Source organism: Solea solea, chromosome 14, assembly GCF_958295425.1.
Source record: "Solea solea chromosome 14, fSolSol10.1, whole genome shotgun sequence".
NCBI lineage: Eukaryota > Metazoa > Chordata > Actinopteri > Pleuronectiformes > Soleidae > Solea > Solea solea.
In genome coordinates, this window is record NC_081147.1 from 14,976,689 (window position 1) to 14,996,374 (window position 19,686).

The following is a 19,686-nucleotide window of genomic DNA, read 5'->3' on the forward strand; positions in this document are numbered from 1 at the left end:
ATGCTTAAGTGCGAACACATGCATGCAAAATCCTTTAAATAACTTCTAATCTATTGTTTTCCTCCGTCACCTGCTCCAAGTCCTTTCATGCTCTTTCGTGATTAGGCAACTCTCGCAACTAATATGATACTATGTCAATAATGAGTTCCTGCAGTGGCACCGCACGAGTGCGCGTGTGACTTCTCCTCAGTTTTAAACCCCTACATTTGACCACACTTCACTGACAGGCACCTGGCACTTCGCTCCCTCTGTTTATTTCCTCCTCATCCTCCTCATCCTCCTCATAGGCGGCTGATTGGCCAGTCTGTGTCCAGCTGTTTATTTTTTTAAAAGGAAAACTGTGTATAACACTGTGGCTTTTGCAAAGCTAACTTTAATCAGAGGGTTGATGAGAGACAAAGAGGCGAGGGTCTGGATCTGGTTTACAGGTGTGTGTGTGTGTGTGTGTGTGTGTGTGTGTTTTGGATGGTTCTCACATCTTTAAAGGGCTTTTTCAGGGTTAAGACCTGGTTTTAGGGTTAGGGTTACAATTAGGTTTATGTTAAGGTTAGAGGAAGGGTTAGGATTAGACACTTAGTTGTGATGGTTAATTTAGGGTAAAGGGCTAAGGAATGCACTATGTCTATGAGTGTCCTCACTATAAATGAAGCACAAACATGAGTGTGTGTGTGTGTGTGTGCTTGCGTGTGCAGCCCCATTGTAACATTAAGTGTTACAAGGTGGAGATTTACATATTAATAAGTTAAAACACCTGGAAACTACTCGGGAACCAACAAACAAAGGCAATGTTGCCATGCCAACGTCTGACCTATTTAATCTGAGCAGTAATAGTGTTCAGACACGGAATGCTATTAATATCTTTTCTGTCTTCTTTTTTTATGCCATACATAATCTACCTTGGAATCCTACATTACCCACAATTCAACTCAAATGTTCGGTAGTTTTTTATCTTGTAGATTTCTTTAGTTAACTTATGGGGACATTACATGCACCATCTTATCAGGTACGGCCGCAATGATTCTTCGATTATAAAACAAACCAAATAATTGAATTTTATTTACATTATATTTGAGGATGACATAATTATGAGCCACTGATCAACACTGTTTTTACCATTTTCATACAACTTTTTTTCACATGTGCATTTGAGCTCTACAACACCTGGAGATCGATCTTAAATCGGTGTGGAGAAGCACCTCCTGAACCTGAATCTACAACCAACAACTCAGGCTTCGACAGACACAACCGTCTCCAAACTAAATATGAGGCAGCGTTCCCTTCTCCTTCTACAAATAAACTCTGCACACTCAGAGTCTCCAAAAACCATTTTCCACAAAAGAACAAGAGATCAAGAGGAGTCACTTACTTTTATTCCCCCTCTTACCGTCACCAAAGGGAATAACAGATCATTCATGTGAAGGACAAAAGTAACCTGAGGACACGCGGCTCACACAGATGTGCATCAGAGCTGCTGGCCATGTGACGCGGCTGTATTTGTGATACAGCGGTAAGTAAGAGGTGGGAGGTAAGACATGAAAGAAGGACAGGGGGAGGGAGGGAGGGAGGGAGGCTTCCTTTCGGACAATACACACCATTACTCAGATCACCACTGATGAAAATAATCATTAACTCTTCCTCAAGGACATCATAAAAGCCGTTTGCCCTTAAACATTCAAGTTGAAGTACATCTATACACAAACATAATTAGATGTGAAAAGTCGGTTCTGCAGATAAAAAAGATGGATGAGCTGGAAGAGCGGGAGGACTTATTATCCTCCGCCACTGTGTGTGGAGCAGAGGCAGGCAGTCCATCTCTGAGGAATAGCCCGGGTGCACGGACGACACCGTGACTAAGTGAAGCTGGAGGACAGAAAGTATTCTGTCATGAAAAGTTTAGTTATTCTCCTTAGTTTGAAGTCACCTCTCCCCGCAGCACAAATATATTCAGCCACCTGGATTTTCTGCTACGGGATCCATGGCCATGAACACACACACACACACACACACACACACACACACACACACACACACACACACACACACACACACACACACACACACACACACACACACACACACACACACACACACACACACACACACACACACACACGCACAAATAGCAGCACATAGTGTAAGGAATATGAAACCTTTACATGTGCACATGAGCTAGTTATGTGCTGTTCTCTGGCATAATAAAACTACCAGAAACTGCCTACAGCCCAGTGCATTACAGTGGAACAAATGCAACGGAAGCCCTTATGAAAAACAAACTTCCTGCGTTTATTGTTGTTAAATGGTCATTATTGGATCTTATGGACTGTTCGTTCCCTTCGCGGCGATAGACTGCATAGGTAGCTGCACAACTTCCTGTCTGATGCATGATGCCTTTATAAATACAATGCAGCCTTGAGGGTCCTTGGCTCCACTGTGGGTTTCCATCTCCTGTAAGCTGGCAGTCAATTATAGAAATACACACAAGCACACGTGTATGGCGCATGTGCTTCCATTCAGTGCGTTAATGAGGTCTTATCTGATAGAACGCGATATGACTGCAGAGTCAGGGGTCTGACCTCTCGCCCTCATATTCACTGAAGATGTAGATGCTCTGCACTGACTGAGGGGACTGAACACTCCCTCTTGTGGTGTTCACACTCTGATAAAAAGGTAGAACAATAAATCAGTCTCATATTTATTTATATATCGGCTGAATTATTATACATACTAGATATTTCTGTTCTCAGAAACTTGATCAGTGCTCCCAAGTCACGAAATCCTTATTTTTTAACATTCGGAAATGTATTTAACAAAGTTGAAATATTGAAGAACAAAAGCCTTAGTTTATGCATTATATTGATATAAAATAAATAAGTGTACTGTAGTGCAGATTATAGAGACATACCATAATTATTCAATAAGGTGAATAATATATTTAATAATATGATGATGATGAATTGCCAACCCTAATTCATCGATTTTACTTGTTTGGTTAATAAAATGTTAGAAAATGTTGAAAAATGTATATAATTAAATAATCAGTGCGGCCCTAAGCTACATGACATCATATGCCTGCTAGCTTTCTAAGAGAAATGTTGTTGTTGCCTAGCAGCAGCAGGCATCACTCCTTTACTTTAAACAACTTTAAACAACTTTAAACATGATTTCCTATAAATACAAATCAAATATATCAACATGTGCTCAGTTAATCGGTCAAAAATGTCTCCTAAAGACCAAACCGGCGTCTAATTGGTTGTTTTGTGCAACCAACAGCTCTAACTCTACGGAACATCGGTCTACAGTCATAAAAAAACAAAACAAAGAAAGAAAGGTAACAGATGAGTGTTAACGGCCTAGTTTTAGCACCCTGCACAGTCTTCAGGAACTGGCATTTATTTTTGGGCTCGTGTCCAAGTGTGGGCAGACTGTGTGCCCCCCCCCCCCCGGTCAGCATCAGACCTGTTAAAGAGCTTTTAAATGCAAATTGCAGAGATGACAATACACTTCCCCAACGCAGGACAAACACAGCCCTCACATGGTTCTGGTTAGCCGAGGCACCATAAAGGTGTTATGTTCATGTGCAAGTAATGCATGTGTGCGCATGTTTGTCTGCGCGCACACGTTGTGTGTCTGCTGAAGGAACAGGCAGGTGATAATTGCAAACACCTGAAGCTTGTAAGCAGACGTGAGCGGGACCCTGTGACACCAAAGCTGCCTAAAGCTTTAACGACCGGTGGCCGCGTCGTGTCTGTGAGTGTGTGAGTGTCACACTGCTGCGTCCACTCAGGAGACACATAGATACATGTGAGAGATTAGACTAAAATACTTTGAAATTACTTTTTATTTGACAGACTATAGTCCTGCAGTCAGAAGACAGTCTAAAGAGACAGGTTTCAGGTTGAGGTAGTTAAGATGTGATAAATATGATGTTGAATGTGTCTATTGTTGTCATTTTGCACATCTAGGTTCCATATTTGCACAACACTATTCATATCGTCTGTTACATTTTCATTTTTTATCTTTATTGTCTTGTTAGATTTTTAATATTTATTATTGTTTTGCACTATTTTCTTTTCATTATTCATTATTATGTCTACTTATTGGCTGCTACCAGGACATCAGTCACCAATTTGGTTGCAGACTGGAATGACAATAAAAACAATCTTTAAATCTTTGAATAAGTACTTTTTTTTTATATTGTGTTTATTGTCACACAGGGTTTGTGTGCACTTAAGTTTCGTAACGATGTCATGGTGGTGTCATAAACAAATAGCATCATGGTGGCAGAGGAAGTGCCACGTTTTTTGGTTTCAGGAGGTTGTGTTACGATAAAACAAGGGAATTACAACTACATCTGTGTTCGAGAAGCAGAGATGAACAGATCAACAGATGAGCAAATCAGTGTCGCTACAACATTCATCACCATTCCCAGTGCTGCTGCACAGGTGCTGCCCCCTGTTGGGGCCCCTGTCCTCGTGCATGCTGAAAGATGAGTGGAGGACGTTGGTTTAATGGCAGAAACCGTGCTCACGCTGTGTGGCACCCTCACACATACAGGCAGAAATGCTTTGGCCTGTGATCCTGGTGGCGAGAGATTCAAGTTTCAGGTGGTGAGACCTGCTGCTAAAGGGAGAGACGAGTCTCTGCTTACAGTGTCGTGTTGAGAGAGGCAGCTCTGTCGGCCCCTCAAAGGCTCACGGAGTGAAACTCAGACACGCGCACCTCTTGTATACACACACACACACAAGGACACAGATGTAGGCACACAGGCACAGCTCAGATAAACAGACATTTGACATCAATCATATGTACAGTAGTTGTTACACACACGTGCAGAGCCATGTGAAGGGCTTCGACACAAAGTACCAAGGAAAAGTTTATCGTCTGGGAAACTCTCTTCAGAAAAAACTGCAGTCTGTATTGAGCAATCTAATTGTTGAGACATAAAAAAAAAAAAACTACATGTCCACAGGCCTTTGGTTACATCAAAGCCACAACACACAAAATAGCCTTTTGTCTCTGCGAGTGGAAAGAAAAGACCTTAAATTGATTTCAGAATAGTCGTGGAGGAATTGAATTTCAGTTTCACAACAGCTTGATTACACAGTAATTCAGTGAAATTGACAGGAAAATGGGACACAGCATCTGATACAATAATACCATCTACTGGAGTAAATAGTGTTAAAATGCACAAGTGAAGGCAAATCCTAACCTGTTATGTGTTACGCGCTGATTACATCTCCACTGACTCATACTTGCTGGACTGTAAGTGAAACTATTGCAAAGACCCACAACATACTTGCGCCGACATCTCAAAGCCGTCAGACAGAGCAAGCAAACCGCTTAGTACAACAGACTTCAGAGACTGGAAAACAGAATGTGTTGACAGCCGGCCAGAAATTCCACTCGTGAACATTTTCACCTGTTCTTATTGTTGGACGGTTACTCACACACCGAGAGGAAGCAAAGGAGAGAAAACAGAGGAGCCAAGAGGATTAAAAATCACTCAAATCTGCAAATAAGCATCTGCCTGCAAACAATCTGTGCACAATTCTCTTTTAAAGATTCCGTCTGAGTTGAGAAGACAAACTTTTGAGATTTCAGCATTCTTTCACCCACCGGCCACTTTATTAGGTATAAAGGACATCTCAAGTGCTAAGTGTGGCGTCTGGTGTGGTCTTCTGCTGCTGTAGTTCAAGGTTCAGTGCATTGCGTTCAGAGTTGCCTTTCTATCATTTGGAACCAGTCTGGTCGTTCTACTCTGACCACTGTCATCAACAAGAGCATTTTCACCCAGAGAACTGCTGCTGCTCACTGGATATTTTCTTATTTTAACACCACATTCTTTGTAAAAAAGAACCTACAGATGATGATGTGCAAGATCATCATCAAGATCAGCGGTTTCTGGAATACTCAGACCTCAGACCAGCCTGTCTGGCACCAACAACCATGCCACTTTCAAAGCCACTTAAATCACCATTCTTCCCCATTACCACAAAAAGCTCAGCTTAAACATCACTGGGTCATCTTGACCACGTCTTGCTGCCATGTCATTGGCCAATTAGAGGTTTGTGTTAAAAAGCAGGTGCACCTCATAGAGTGGCTGGTGCGTGTAAACCACCACTTTTTGTAAAACCAGGTAAAGGTAAAATAGCCAGTGTAAACCACTGAGCGTCCATCATGTGCCACCAAATAAGTGTGGATGCCTCAGAGCGGCACACTTCACACCAAACTTTACGCAAAGTATAAGAAATCTTTCATGCTCTAGTATAAAAGCAGTGTAACATGATATGGATCACACACTGTCCTTCACTCCAGGAACTATCACAACCCCCGACATCAACACCGCAAGCCAAACGCAGCCAGTGTTGGCACACTGCTGTGCCACTCATTAAAGTGAGCATCGCCCACCGACACAGGCCTGCGGGGCTCAGGCTGGATGACCCAACCCCCACTGATCTGTCAGTGTTGAGCCCTGCTGTATGGACCCTTCGCAGGCTTAGATGTCGTAATCTCCCACACACACACACACACACACACACACACACACACACACACATACTGTACACTCTAGAAGTTCAGGGGAGCTGCCAAAAACATCACAAACTGCAAGTGTTACATGAAGGATGTTCAGGTTACACATGCTGTCCGTCAAGCTCACGCTGGAACTTCTGCCCCGAGAAAAGGTGCCATTTTTGAGGGGACATTGAGTACATGAGTACGTGCTGTGATGAATAAAACAAATGCTGTATATTACACAGCCAGGTACCTGGAGGACAGGAGCATTCTGGGCCAACATCCCTTGCCGTCCGCATTTTTGGCATCAGTACCACCACTTTCTGCAAAAACACAGAGCAAATTCCATTGTAAGACAAAAAAAAACACACAATCCCTGCTGCCTGTGAATATTCTCAGTGCAAAACTCTGGGTTAGTTTCTTTTTTTCTGGTTTCATCAAAAGTCGTGTGTCTGACTGGTCAAATAAATGTATAACCGTTACACAAAGAACCATGAATTGGAATGAGATTACAATAATCTCCTGGTAACAATTATGAGATCACAATATTTCTCCCATTACCTTGGGGGGGTTCAGGGCTTCCCTCAATTTCTTTCCCACGTGTTTAAATTACAGGTTGGTATCTGTAATCTGTGGTAATGTCACCCAATAAAGAGCTTTAGTTGTAAACTAATTGGCCAGCTGCATGCACGGCTGATCCCTGGGGACATGCATTAAACGGGGACAGACTTAAAGGAGGAATCATTAGAGTACAGTTCTTAACCAGTGCCAAGTCTGTCTATTCTCTGTCGTTACGCACATTTTACGCGCAGGCGAGCAGCAGCGCGCCTGTCAGATGTCCATGTCAACCACATGTATTTACAAAGAACAATTGCTTTTCTTGTTATTATTATCATTATCATCATTATTATTATTATTATTATTATTATTACTACTAATAAGAAATCCACAGTAGACAAAGTGTACCTCTTCCACGAGTTTCCGTATGGGTGTGCTCAGCTCTGGGATTAAGGACCCATCCTCGTTAAGAAAAGCCCCGTGCGGCGGGTAGACCATCTCCATCTGCAGTCGATTCTCCAGCTGGAAGGTCTTGAAGCTCATGAGGAGACACACGGTGATGGAGCTGAGGGACATCAGCAAGCACAGAGCGATAGGGAAACCTGGCAACCACCGCTGCACCGCAGACTTGGTGGCACACTGACACACCGGCTTACTTTCCCCGAGTGAGTCGCTGGCTGTATCCATGCTGAAATCCTGCTTCAAAAATCTCGCGGTGAAAACAAAACAACTTTTTTTTCCGCCGCTGCCAGACTTCAATTAGCCTCTGTGGACAAACTAATTCTAACGCGTTCACAACAAACGAGCTCCAGCTCACAAAGTGTTGGAGCAGGAGGCAGGAGGCGGTGTGTGTGTGTGTGTGCACCAGGTTTATGCCACGCACAGATAAGACCGATCTGGATCCACAGCAGAAGCTTCCTTACACGCAGGTCGTTGTTTCCTGTTGGGGGAGCAGCCTACGTGTATGTACAAATGCAACTACCGATGGGTCCAATTGTGTGCCTCCCTAAAAGTTGCATGTTCAACTGGTTGAGATGCGCCCGCCCTGTGGAACCACGTGGGAGGCTGCAGATTGACAGCTGTGAGGAGACTGAGGGTTGAGCTCAGTCAGCTTCTTCTCACTGTGTGTGTGTGCGCCTCAAATGTATTGAGTGTTCGACTCTTATGTTGAAATGAGTCAGTGTTTGTTTCTTCAACATAACCATTCATTTTAAAGATGTCTCATTCATACAAGACTCCAAAAGACAATGAATAATACATCTAAAAGTCCAGTTGCCACTGATTCAGTGACTTAAGGAGACATTTTAATGTATTAAAAGACACTAGTTTGGGTTTCATCTGAGTTGGGTTCTACATGAGTCTCATTCAAAGATCTGCACCTCTTTTTACGCTCCAAATACCATAAGAGTTTTCACTTGCGATGTTTTACATTGAAAGGTAATACAGTGGTTGATGACGGGTGAGTGTTTTTGCATTACATTACATTGTAATCAATAAGCAGTTTCGGGTCATAGAAATGAATCTTTTGTTAAAACTAGAGCGTTGTTTTCAACACAAACCATTCATTGCACAACATCCTACAGGCGTCGGTTCTCCAATCACGGAGCACAGTGTGGTCAGATCAGATGGTATCAGTGCAGAGACTCGGTGTTCCCGCTTTGAGTTTGAACAATAATACTCGTCATTTGTTTCAAGTACAGCACATCAATCGCCGTTGACCTCTGTGGTTTTGTCGTTACAGTGCAGTTGCACTTGTAAATATGCATTTACAATTACACTGACTCACATGGGGGTAAAACAAACATTACAACTTTGTGCTCAGTTGCTCGACCACGCTGCAGGACAAGTCCTGAGACTTTTTCCAATAAGGCTCTTTACTGCCACCCTGTGGTCTCATGCAGCCACTGCACAGTATAAACCAGCAGTTTTAATTTTAACCATTAGTAAAGTTGAGTTAAAATGAAGCACAATTGCTTACCAGAGAGATGGCGGTCACAGGCAGTTTCATTGTGTGTGACCACTGTGTGTTTAGCATCCAGGATGCTCTTTTTATTTGCCACATTGAAATGACTGTTTTTCTGGTGATATGTTGACATGAAGGTAAGTGGGGGTTGGAAACCCCTGGTATAAAACACAGAAGACTCCACTTGTGTTGTTGGTTTACATTTTATTTTATTGAGAAACTGTACATGACAAATGCAAAAGTATAACCAGTATATATATATATATATATATATATATATATATATAACCAGTGAAAAAAAAAAACACCTGAACTAAGTCTATACACAAGGGTTTCCTGTCTGCAGGAGCTTTTTTACATTAACACTGCATAAATCATTTATGGCGAGATGGAAGCCAAGGGGATGCAATTCATCATCATAAACAGGACACGGAGGAAAACCAGAAAAAGCAGGAAATTTAAAATAAACGCTACAAGCATAGGTGACCAGGGCTACGTTTTAAATTACAACAGCAAATAAATAAACATAGCATCAGCATGTCACATGTGAAAAGAAAGAAGAGAATTTAAGAAATGCACAGGTGTAGGAGCCAGGACACAGTAAAGCAGGGCAGTGGACTGATACAGTCAGCTAACGTACACCTCTCCCAGAGAGTCAGGATGTCCAGCGCAGCACCGAGCACCATGATGAATGTCACGCTGACAGCCAGGCCGGGGCCAAGGCTGCAGGTCAAAGATTACAAGTTTACAGGTTCAGGAGTTCAGTCTTTTTTACTGCTGCTGCTTTTGCTGCTGCTGCTGCTGTAGTAAGAGGAGAAGAAAGGGTGACGGAGGGCCTGTTCGAGGCTGAGGCGCTTTGCTGGGTCATACTCCAACAGCTTCTCTACGAGGTCAAACAGCTGCTGATGGTCTTCACTATTGGACACCATGTAATGCTGGTGGGAAAGACAGGACAACCGTTAATCAACCTCTTTAAAAATCACAGGGTACATCAAGTTGTTGTTTGACATCACATGTCATTACTACGATAAACCCCCTACGAGAGTGTAGCAAGTTCATTCAACTTATTAAATGGTTCGTGTTACTGGAAAACCTTTCTTGAAAAACATGCCTTGTACTCTTTTTCCCCACATTCAAACGATACAATGTTTAGAGTTAGTTCAGCTGCTACTAAACACCTAATCTTTTTACAAGAAAGGTGTATTTTTCACTTGCACACCATTGATAGTCACTGAAGTGATTTTGTTGGGCTCAGCAGAATAGGGATTATGCTCTTAGTGCCAAGTTGTTATGTGAATAGTAGTAACTTAGTTAAACTTAAGTGCCTCAATGGCCACTGAGCTACAGAACATACTTCATCAGTTTTAAAGTTGCAATAAAGACAGTAAGTATAAAGCAGTCTCCACATATTTTTCTTTTCTTACCTTGAGGGGTTTTAAGCGTTTTCGGACATATCTCCCAGATGAACTGTACACATCCCAGTCCAGCTTGCACCGGTGAACAAAACGTTTTTTCCTACACAGCAAACAGGAATTATTTAGTGAGTAACACCCATGACAAAAAAATCAAACCTATTCAATTATATTAAAGGTGTACTAATGAATGTCATTTGTCCTTTGATGACTGTTCACAAATAAATAAATCAGTTTTTTTACCTAGTTTTCTGCAGGAGGTTTGTGGGAATGGGACCCAGGACTCTCTCCATCATAGCAAGATGCTCTTTGCTGTCATGAGTCTGTTCAGGAAAATAATATATGTCAGCTTAATAACATTCTATGGGAAATGTCACAAGTATTAAAATATCACAACTCTCTACCGACACTCACCTGGAATAGAGTCGATCCAAGATAATACTCGATGAGTATACAGCCGACACTCCAGATGTCACAGGACTGGTTCCAGCCCAGATCTGAAAGAGAGTTTGAACTAAATGACTCATCATCAATAAAGGATTTACTTTAGATTAGAGTTGTTATCACAGCCACTTACCTAAAATCACTTCAGGAGCACGGTAGTGACGTGTAGACACCACAGATGTGTGGTGCTCGTGGTCATATGTGGCATTACCAAAGTCCACAAGTTTCACAGCTGCGCTTTTCAGAGTTCGTTCATCCCGTTTCTGCAGACAAAAACAATTACGTACCTTCACAGCTGCTCCCACAAACTTTTATGGGTATGATTAATTACTGGTTTCATATTTAGGAAGCTAACCTTTTCAGGGTTGTACTCCATATCATAGTCTGAATCAATGAACAGAATATTCTCAGGCTTCAGATCCGTGTGAGTCAGCTTGTTCTTGTGCAAAACTAAAAACATAAGAAAACATACATAATACATTATGCTGGTTTTGAAAACATATCTTTTTTTTTTCTCTGCAAGAATGTATACACTACTCACATCGCACAGCTCGGATGATCTGGTAGGACATGAGTCGGATGTGTTCAATGGGGAAAGGCATGAAGTTGTTCTCCTTGAGAAAATCATAGGTGCTGAGCCCAAGCAGCTCAAAGACGATGCAAACATGGCCGTGATAGTCAAACCAGTCCAGCATGTGTACACATGAACTGAAGGGAAGACAAAAAAGGTTATTTCTTGCCTAGCACATTCTGATTATAATAATTTTACAATTATAATGGCTTGACATTACTATATCAACTTACTATCTGTTGTCAGAGTCAAGGGACTTCAAATGGTCAAGCACCTCTACCTCTGACTTAGCCGCCTCTCGGTAGCGGTCAATGTTTTTAATGATCTTCAGAGCCACTCGAGCTCCTTGACTGGAAAAGCACAATATATAAATTCATTATTAAATGATGCAGTTGGAGTAAAAAGAAATTAAGAATATTTCTGATTTCACACTTACTTAGAATGATCAATGCATTCCACGACCTTCCCAAAGGCTCCCTCTCCTAAAGTGCACACAATCTCATCTACAGAAAATAGAGAGTTGAAGTTAGAGACACAGCATGGACGTTGTGCAACACTTTCCTTAGGCTGGCTCACTGCCTTTTGCTACATTGCTTGTTAGATACGTTACTATAAACAGGCTTCCACACTGGCATACAACTCAATACTAAATATGTTACAATGACAAGCAATAGCTAACCAAAAAATATTTACACTACTGGCCCAAATACTTCATCCTCTAAATTAATGTTTGGAAATAAAAACCAGACAAGAGAGTGAGAGACACAATGTGAGAACAGAAGGAAAAAAAGGTATATATTCTATACATCTCGCTCTCAGCATGTCTCCAATGTGATAGATGAGGTGACCCTCGCCATCATCCTCAACACTCCTGGATCTTTTCCTGCTCCTGCGGCGATGGCTCCTCCTCTGCATCGGAAACCGCCACAATCCGCCATCACACCAATAACCCATCAGCCAGCACCAGGCCACCACAATGCGACATCGCCATTCATTCAACCAGGCCAAGGGGGAGAGATGTAGGGATGGATAGATTCGGCCCGTTCAGTAACCCCGCCAGGCGAATGGACGGAGCAGCAAATTCAAATTCAGCCCCGTCAGAGAAATTGGGCGCCAGCCACCACATAGTGTGTGTTACAGAAGAAAAACATGGCAACAAGATTTTCAGATGAGAGACTTTCTCAGAGTAGTACAGTAAAAAAAACTGAACTTGAGTGATAACAGTCTTTGTATATGTGGTTCTTTATACTACGACACTGGGTCCCTCTTTCTCTGGAAAATCTATTTAACACTCAAACCCTTACTTCCTGAGCAATTTAGTCCCCAACTTGTCATTACTGGAAATCATGCTTAATAGTGACGTGTAGAACACGCATACAAAAAGATAGGTGTCTAGCATTGGCTAAACACCAGTGATAATAACCCATGTTTGGTATAGACAGGGGAAGGGGTTAGAAGGGAGAAGACGGTTCCCATACCGAGGAGGATCTGTGGCGAGAGGGACTACGCCTGCGTCTTCTGTCTCTGTGTCTGCGGCTGCTGTGCCTGCTTCGCCTGCTGCGCCCACTCCGACCACTGCGTCCACTACGGCACGATGACTTGCTGTAGTGGTGCCAATCAAGATCCCTGTCCTTGCAGATGCCTCCCCGGCTGTTGTCCTCATAGGCCATGTGTAAACTGTGGTCACAAGTGCGTCCTTCCCGAGAGTCCAGCCTCGGGTTCAAACTGCGGGACTCCAGGTAGTGTCTGCAGTAGAAGAAACACACACAAATTAAAGCTATAAAGCACAAGTCAAATCAGAGTAGCCTAGTTCCTCCAATGTGTTCAAGCTCTAAAGTGAAGACTGAGCGTTGATTGGAATATTCTACGCATTACCCGACACTCTATCCTAAGCTTCTTATGTAATATTTGTAATAAGAAACATATTCATTTATAGCTATTGTACATCAAGCATCCTGTTCACTGAGATGGCAAATTTCATTGAAAAATGTATCACTATCCTAACAGAACATTAAGAAGTGTGCACATGATGGCACTTAAAACATTCACTCTCCTCCTCCTCCTCCTCTTCCTCCTCCTCCCATGAGCCACACTGGCAGATTTTCAGCACATGGGGCATAATATGATACGGGACTCTACACCTCCCAATGTTGATGTGCCAAAAGTTACGCAAAACCATTTCTGCCAATATGAAATGCAGGGATCTGCGTTTCAAAGAATCATCATCGAGCTAAAAAAACAAAAGCCCCCTATTAATTTAAAATATTTGCTTATATTGTATAGACCTTACATTTAAAAAAAAAAAAAAAAAAGCACTCCAGCCCTAGCACTCCGGTGGTGTCAGCTGTCTGCCAGTAAGAGATCTGCCTCTCAACAGGATTAAAATTAGAGTAGATCTGAAAACATCTACAGTGTACCCCACTGTGCATGCCCACAAAAACCTACGATTGCAAAAAATAAGCCAAGCACATACCTTCACCAGGTAAACAATGACAAAAGGATTGATTACACAAGCAAGCTGATGTACTACTATAAATCCTGCAAATCCCACAAACTGTGTGTGTGTGTGTGTATGTCTACAGTGCAAACACAGTTGTGAATATAGAGTTCACATCACATCTACACCAAATGTCTAATGGTTAGGGTTTTGTGAAGAGCTACCCAACACTACAAAAACAACCAAGATTCCTACCCCTCATTTATCTTGAGGTGGCGTTGAGTTCTTCTGGACTTATTTTCTCTTTCGCTGCTGTGCGAATCTTGTTTCCTTCGCTTACGACACTCCATTCTCTCTTCCCAGCTGTACTCGTCAAGCCAGGTACCAGGAGAACGCATTCGCTTTGAGTGGCGCATCTGGAAGAAATGTTAAAAATGTTAAAATCAATAGAGTTAATATTTGGTAAATGATGTGCTTCTTCATATTGTTATCTGTCCAAATTTTGCCCATCTTGCAGTTTTGACAAATCACACAAAAACATGCAACATTACAACAGCATGGACAGCTGTGCCCTTGTTCTGTTTGTTCAATGGTCCTCTACCAAATAAAGCCACACAGTAACACTGTACTTAAACAGGTCAAAAGACTGGGGCCTATTAGGCGAATTCAAGGTTTTGATAGCAGTAATGGTTTTCACACAGTGGCAGTTTTGAGTTCTAAACCTCAAACATCTTTTGATTCTGACAATTTTCTCATCAAAGTTCTCATTCATTATCAAGATTTTTTGGTGTTGTGATCCTTTACTGAGGCTAATGGTTTGTGTCCACAGTTGTAAACTCATAACAACACTGTTGTCTTCTGATGAACAAAGAGGGCATGGATGCATGCCAAGCCAATCTCTTTCCTAACCAAAAAAACGATCTCTGTATAATAATAAATATCAAATGAAAGAATTTAATCGAATTCGAGTCTTATGAATCAGAATAAAATCCATTCCGGAAATCATCATCTAAACCCAGCCCTACCACCAACACGAATTGTGTTCAAGATTGTCATTACGTAATTATGACGTATGCCATAAATGTGAATACTGCAGTTCTTTTTGGGGGAACGACCCGACATCAGAAGTTCTTGTGTCAACACAGGCGCTGCAGACTTGCTCAGTTTTAACAGGGGATGCTATTTACCCATGATGTAGACTGATCATTTTGGAAACACAGGTTGAAGTGCATTACCAGTTCGAGTCGCACAACTGATGACATTGTTGTGCCCCAAGAAGGAGACGCAGTCAAACGTTCTCCAGAAATTAGGTATTTTAAAGTGATTATGACAACTGAATCGATGATGAAAAGCTGACATTACGTAACATCAGTTTTACCACAGCCATGGGCCCGTATTTACAGTTCCTGGCGGTGCCGTGGCGAGTCATAATGACAAAAAATGTAAACAATCAAACGTGAAATGACCATAAGAATGCGAATAAGTTGTGGGGTAAAAAAGCCACACCGAAATTAAAGTCACACGTGGCTATTTGCGTATGACTGATCACGAGTGATTTCATTGTTCTCCAACAGCTCTAACAACCTCAGATTAAACCAAAACTGCTTGTTTTACAACAATATTATCCGACACAGTTAACGCTGTTTGATTATCTGAAAAGCATGAAACGCTTAAGTCGCGTTTACAGCCGACTTTTTTTTTTTATCGCTACAGCCGACATTGACGTAGGCCCAACGTTTCCTCGTCCATAAGGCCGCAAATTATCTATAGTCGTTCACAAATTAAAACCAAATTTCTATTATTGTTTTTACAGTAGTTTAGTTTCAATCTAGCACAGACTGTTTTAAAATGAAAATAAATCTGATTGTACTAATAACTATAAGTGAACAGAGGAGTACGGTAAACCTAACCCTAACCCAGCTCCTCGATTAAAGGCCCGAGCACATTGACTACTAGCCACCATTATTGATAATACATCAATAAACCCAAGATGAAATAACGTCGTTAAATATAACATACTAATATATGTACCCACAACAAGTGCGGTCTCTATTGAAGCAAAATGGAAAACTATAATCGGATTTGAAAATATTTATTTCTCCACTTACACACAATGACCCTGTTGACGAGACGTCGAATATCGGATAAGCTATATGGCTAATGTTAGCCAATACTGCGGAAGACGTCAAACTCCGAGAAACATGACAAAATTGTAACTGGCGATGATAACGAAATACAGACTTACCCCCTCCAGCACGCCCAGGGTTAAATACTGTCGAAGTATCCGCTGAATGTAAAAATGTGAACAAAGAAACTCTTAACACTTTGACGCCAAAGATGGCGAAGCTTCCTTAGAACAAAATAGAAGGTTCCTCGACACACGTTCCATGACGTCACACATTAAGGTGACACCCACTTACTAGGCAAATTGTTGTCCTGAGTTTAGTCTTTCAGGTACTTCAGTGACATCTCTATCACGCCAGAGATAGAGAAAATAAACAGGAAATAACAAGACATTTTTATATTATAAGATGCCTGTTTTCGTGCATTTAGCACGAAAATCAATTTTCTTTATTGATTTTCAATAATTTCACTCTTATGTAATTTATTACATAAGAGTGAATCTCTGTAAAGACAAGGCAACGTTGCACTAGTGACATGGCTGCAAAATGCCGCTGTATTCAATCAAACACAGCCTCAGTCGGATCTGATAGTTTTGCTTGACGGAGTCCTTTTTTGTGTTCAAGACTGAACTGTGCCAGAATAATAACATCGACAGCAAAGAAACACCAAACATTAGGCATTTGTGTTTTAAATACATAACAAGTCTTTTTATTAATAAATAAATTAAAATCGACAAACCAGTCCCTTACTGGTTTGTCCATTTTGGCTGCAGTGAGAACAAGGTGGCACAAGATGGCAGTTTCCGTAAAGCAAAGCCCTTACGTAAAGTAAAGCCGTGTTTCCACAGTACGTATTTTTTAGGCCGTTTCCATTAGGAATAGTGCCAAAATAACCAGCCACAGCTGTTCAATTTTTTGGTGACAGAAAACTCTTCTTCTTCAACACCCATAGTCTATTCTAATACAAAGATTGACATGTTGTGGAGACAAACAGTCTCAAAGAGCTGCTGGATGTCATTGTTGTCTGTTGTGTCACGTTCAATGTCATTGTCATCACACGGTGTGACCTCGCACTGCGTATATCTCTAACGTGGCCTTCGGGCACAGTGCACACCCCGCCTACCAAATAAATGTATTGTTCTCAGTCAAACACAAGTGTAACCCAGGGCTTTACATTACAAACTAAACTGTACCGTGATGGAAACATAGATTAACTGGTGAATTTATGTTCTGTCAATAAACCCTCCTGAATGTCATTCACTGGACCTTTAAACCCTGCCTGACAGACTTCACGCAGGGGAACAACACCTGATCTCCGAGCCCCTTGGATTGTGGGTAAAACATGTCTGCCCTCAGTCTCCGTACCATGGATGCTCCTCCGTACCTGAATCTTCATTAATCTTCATTAAACTCAGTGTAAAGTGGAAAAATATCTGGCTTTAAAAACTCAACATTGTCGGTGGAAACATTAAAATGTCGGAAAACACTGGGAAGTCGAGCGCACCCGGAACAATTGCTGAAGTCCTGGCGAAGAACTTCGAACGTCTTCCAGACGCTGATAAGAAATTCTTCATGTACGGACCAATGTATCTGGGCGGGAACGCGGGGCTCGGAGGAATGATAGCCAACAGTTTGTACCGCAGAGCTCTGAATGTGACGCAGGCGCCCATCGCCTCCAGCCTGCCGATGACCGTGTTGCCCTTCTTGACCACGGTTGCCGTGTACAACGCAGCGGTGTGCAGTCCCCTCCTTTCCGGTGACCTCAACTGTCCCACCTGTGCAGTGATACGAGGTGGGCTGGTCGGTCTGGTCGGAGCCGGGTTGTATCCCATCCTCCTGGCCTTACCTGTCAATGCTGGTCTAGCTACTAGGTACACCACAGCACCCATGCCGGAGAAGGGCAATCTTGTCCGGTTCTGGTGGGAGCTGTCCAGACCCATCCTGAAGAGAATGAGGGCAATTCTGATACTGCAGGTCTTCTTCGGCGCTTTCCTCGGCTCGAGGCATCATCAAAAGTACACCCAACTGGCACAGATGACGTATAGTTCAGATGGAGAGGAACTCAAAGACTAAACAAACTTTCAATAACCTTACTTTTGTATTGAGTTGTCAGCATTTCATGTGGAATCTGTCTGAGAAAGTGCCCATTACAAAAGGAAATGAAGTGTGGACTTCCTTGTGTTGCTTGTATGACAAACAAATCACAATAAATTATATTGATAAACTGACATGATGATTATGTTTTGGCTCAGCAAGATGAAACAATAGATCAGTGAGTTATCTATTGCAGTCACAGTCAGACACAGAGTCAGGGACTAAACAGAAGTTTTAATTTGCAGTCATTTTTCTTTTTTCTTTATTTTCTAAACACCATGCATAAATTGAAGCTGGGATTTGTTTACCAATTACATATTTTATGAATATCTATTCTGAACTCCTTCTGCACTGAACCTTAAAATAATACATTTTTTGTGTTGATTTGTCATAATTCTATTAAAATGCCAGATAATTCTCCCCCCTTAACAGAAATCAAGTTTAAACTTTCATGTGTCAAAAATTACATTAATGCTTTATTCTTTTATTTTTAGCTCAGCATTACTTCTCATAGAGAATAGTAGAATCACTAAATATAGTTATTATATTATAAATAATTTGTGATTTATCTATAGCAGTTATTCCCAGCGACTGTGCAGAATATTTTTTTCCAGCTATTTACTTATTAAAGCCTTGTATGCAACATTCATACAATTAAGTTGTGATTCATTTACCAAACTGAAAATGTCATTCAAAATAATATTAGTTGTTTCAGAAACATGATGCACACATTTGCTCTTGACATGAATTTGTCATCTCTAAAAAGTTTAAAAAATGTAAGTTTATAGAATTGTCATCTGCATCAATTTGAAACAAGAGTTTGTCATAATAAAGCAAAATGCCAAACCTTTCCAAGATATGAACATGTACTGCAAACAAACAATTTAAAGTGGCTGGGAATGCACTGGGCAGTTTCCAAAATGATGCAATATTATTGACAAAATAACTGAATAATATCAATGTAAATGAAACTGTAATCTGTAAGGAAAATACAGGATTTGTTGTAGCTGTAGCCATTTTCACAGTATGTTAAAATTGGGGTTGCATTTCTCAGTTGACTGCAGCATAAATACATCTATCTGTAACACACACCCATCCACACCCTCACGCACATGAGATAAAAATGTGCAAAAATGGAAATTAATCAAATCAACAGCATTATCATGACATGGTGCATGTTTTATTAAAGGCTTTTAAAGAACCAGACACACATTTTCCTCAGTCACGTTGAAGCCAAGGGTGTGTCTGCGTAACTGCCATGAAATACAATGAGTGCACCTGAACTGCATCCAGAGGTGCATGTGTGTGTATGTGAGAAGATGACTTGGCAGAGCGATGACAGAAAGCACCGCTGTGCTTGGAAGCAACTGTCATTGAAAAAAAACAAGTTTGACACAGGCAAATGATTTATTAAAGCGTGTCGTCACCTTGAATGGCAGGTTTGACATCACACCTGTGGCTCTCATTAGTCTGAGGAACATGTTACAAGAAAAAGCAAGTTTGTTGATGACAAATGAGGAAAGAATTAATCTGTTATTAAGAGGGAAAGGTGCTTCTTAAGAGGAAACACT

The 19,686-nt window shown here is 41.5% G+C and overlaps 3 protein-coding genes across 4 annotated transcripts in view; 1 reads left to right on the forward strand and 2 right to left on the reverse strand.

Annotated features, from left to right (window-relative positions):
• Positions 1-8,109, reverse strand: part of col23a1a (collagen type XXIII alpha 1 chain a) — a 116,559-nt gene extending 108,450 nt beyond the window's left edge. The window contains exons 1-2 of the mRNA XM_058649525.1: positions 7,480-8,109; positions 6,767-6,836 (exon numbers count right to left, since the gene is read on the reverse strand). Coding sequence (XP_058505508.1) covers positions 6,767-6,836; positions 7,480-7,758 — 349 coding nt within the window. The 5' untranslated portion in view covers positions 7,759-8,109. The remainder of the gene's footprint in view (positions 1-6,766; positions 6,837-7,479) is intronic.
• A 1,194-nt stretch (positions 8,110-9,303) lies between these two features.
• clk4a (CDC-like kinase 4a) lies at positions 9,304-16,304 on the reverse strand. 2 transcript variants are annotated; one of them, XM_058650344.1, is made up of 13 exons: positions 16,144-16,304; positions 14,154-14,314; positions 12,940-13,207; positions 12,268-12,370; positions 11,898-11,964; positions 11,695-11,811; positions 11,432-11,598; positions 11,246-11,340; positions 11,024-11,153; positions 10,861-10,943; positions 10,690-10,769; positions 10,459-10,549; positions 9,304-9,969 (listed from the first exon to the last, which is right to left on the reverse strand). In XM_058650344.1, exons 2-13 carry the CDS (start codon positions 14,312-14,314, stop codon positions 9,796-9,798), a joined length of 1,536 nt encoding a protein of 511 aa, XP_058506327.1. In that variant the 5' UTR covers positions 16,144-16,304; the 3' UTR covers positions 9,304-9,795. The 2 variants fall into 2 exon arrangements, with proteins under 2 accessions (XP_058506327.1, XP_058506328.1); XM_058650345.1 differs by lacking the exons at positions 12,268-12,370; positions 14,154-14,314; positions 16,144-16,304 and having other exon boundaries at positions 9,305-9,969; positions 12,940-13,080.
• Positions 16,305-17,279: 975 nt separating this feature from the next.
• On the forward strand, positions 17,280-18,249 carry tmem126a (transmembrane protein 126A). Its single transcript, XM_058650194.1, has one exon. The coding sequence runs from the start codon at positions 17,495-17,497 to the stop codon at positions 18,092-18,094; it is 600 nt and encodes a 199-aa protein (XP_058506177.1). The 5' UTR covers positions 17,280-17,494; the 3' UTR covers positions 18,095-18,249.
• Positions 18,250-19,686: the final 1,437 nt, after the last annotated feature.

Coding starts and splice junctions, on each gene's coding strand:
- clk4a (XM_058650344.1), bottom strand. CDS start 14,314: ATGCGCCACTCAAAGCGAATGCGTTCTCCTGGTACCTGGCTTGACGAG. Junction 11,965..12,267: donor AGACATGCTGAGAGCGAGAT/GTATAGAATATA, acceptor TATTTTCTGTAG/ATGAGATTGTGTGCACTTTA. Junction 10,550..10,689: donor AACCTCCTGCAGAAAACTAG/GTAAAAAAACTG, acceptor TTTGCTGTGTAG/GAAAAAACGTTTTGTTCACC.
- tmem126a (XM_058650194.1), top strand. CDS start 17,495: ATGTCGGAAAACACTGGGAAGTCGAGCGCACCCGGAACAATTGCTGAA.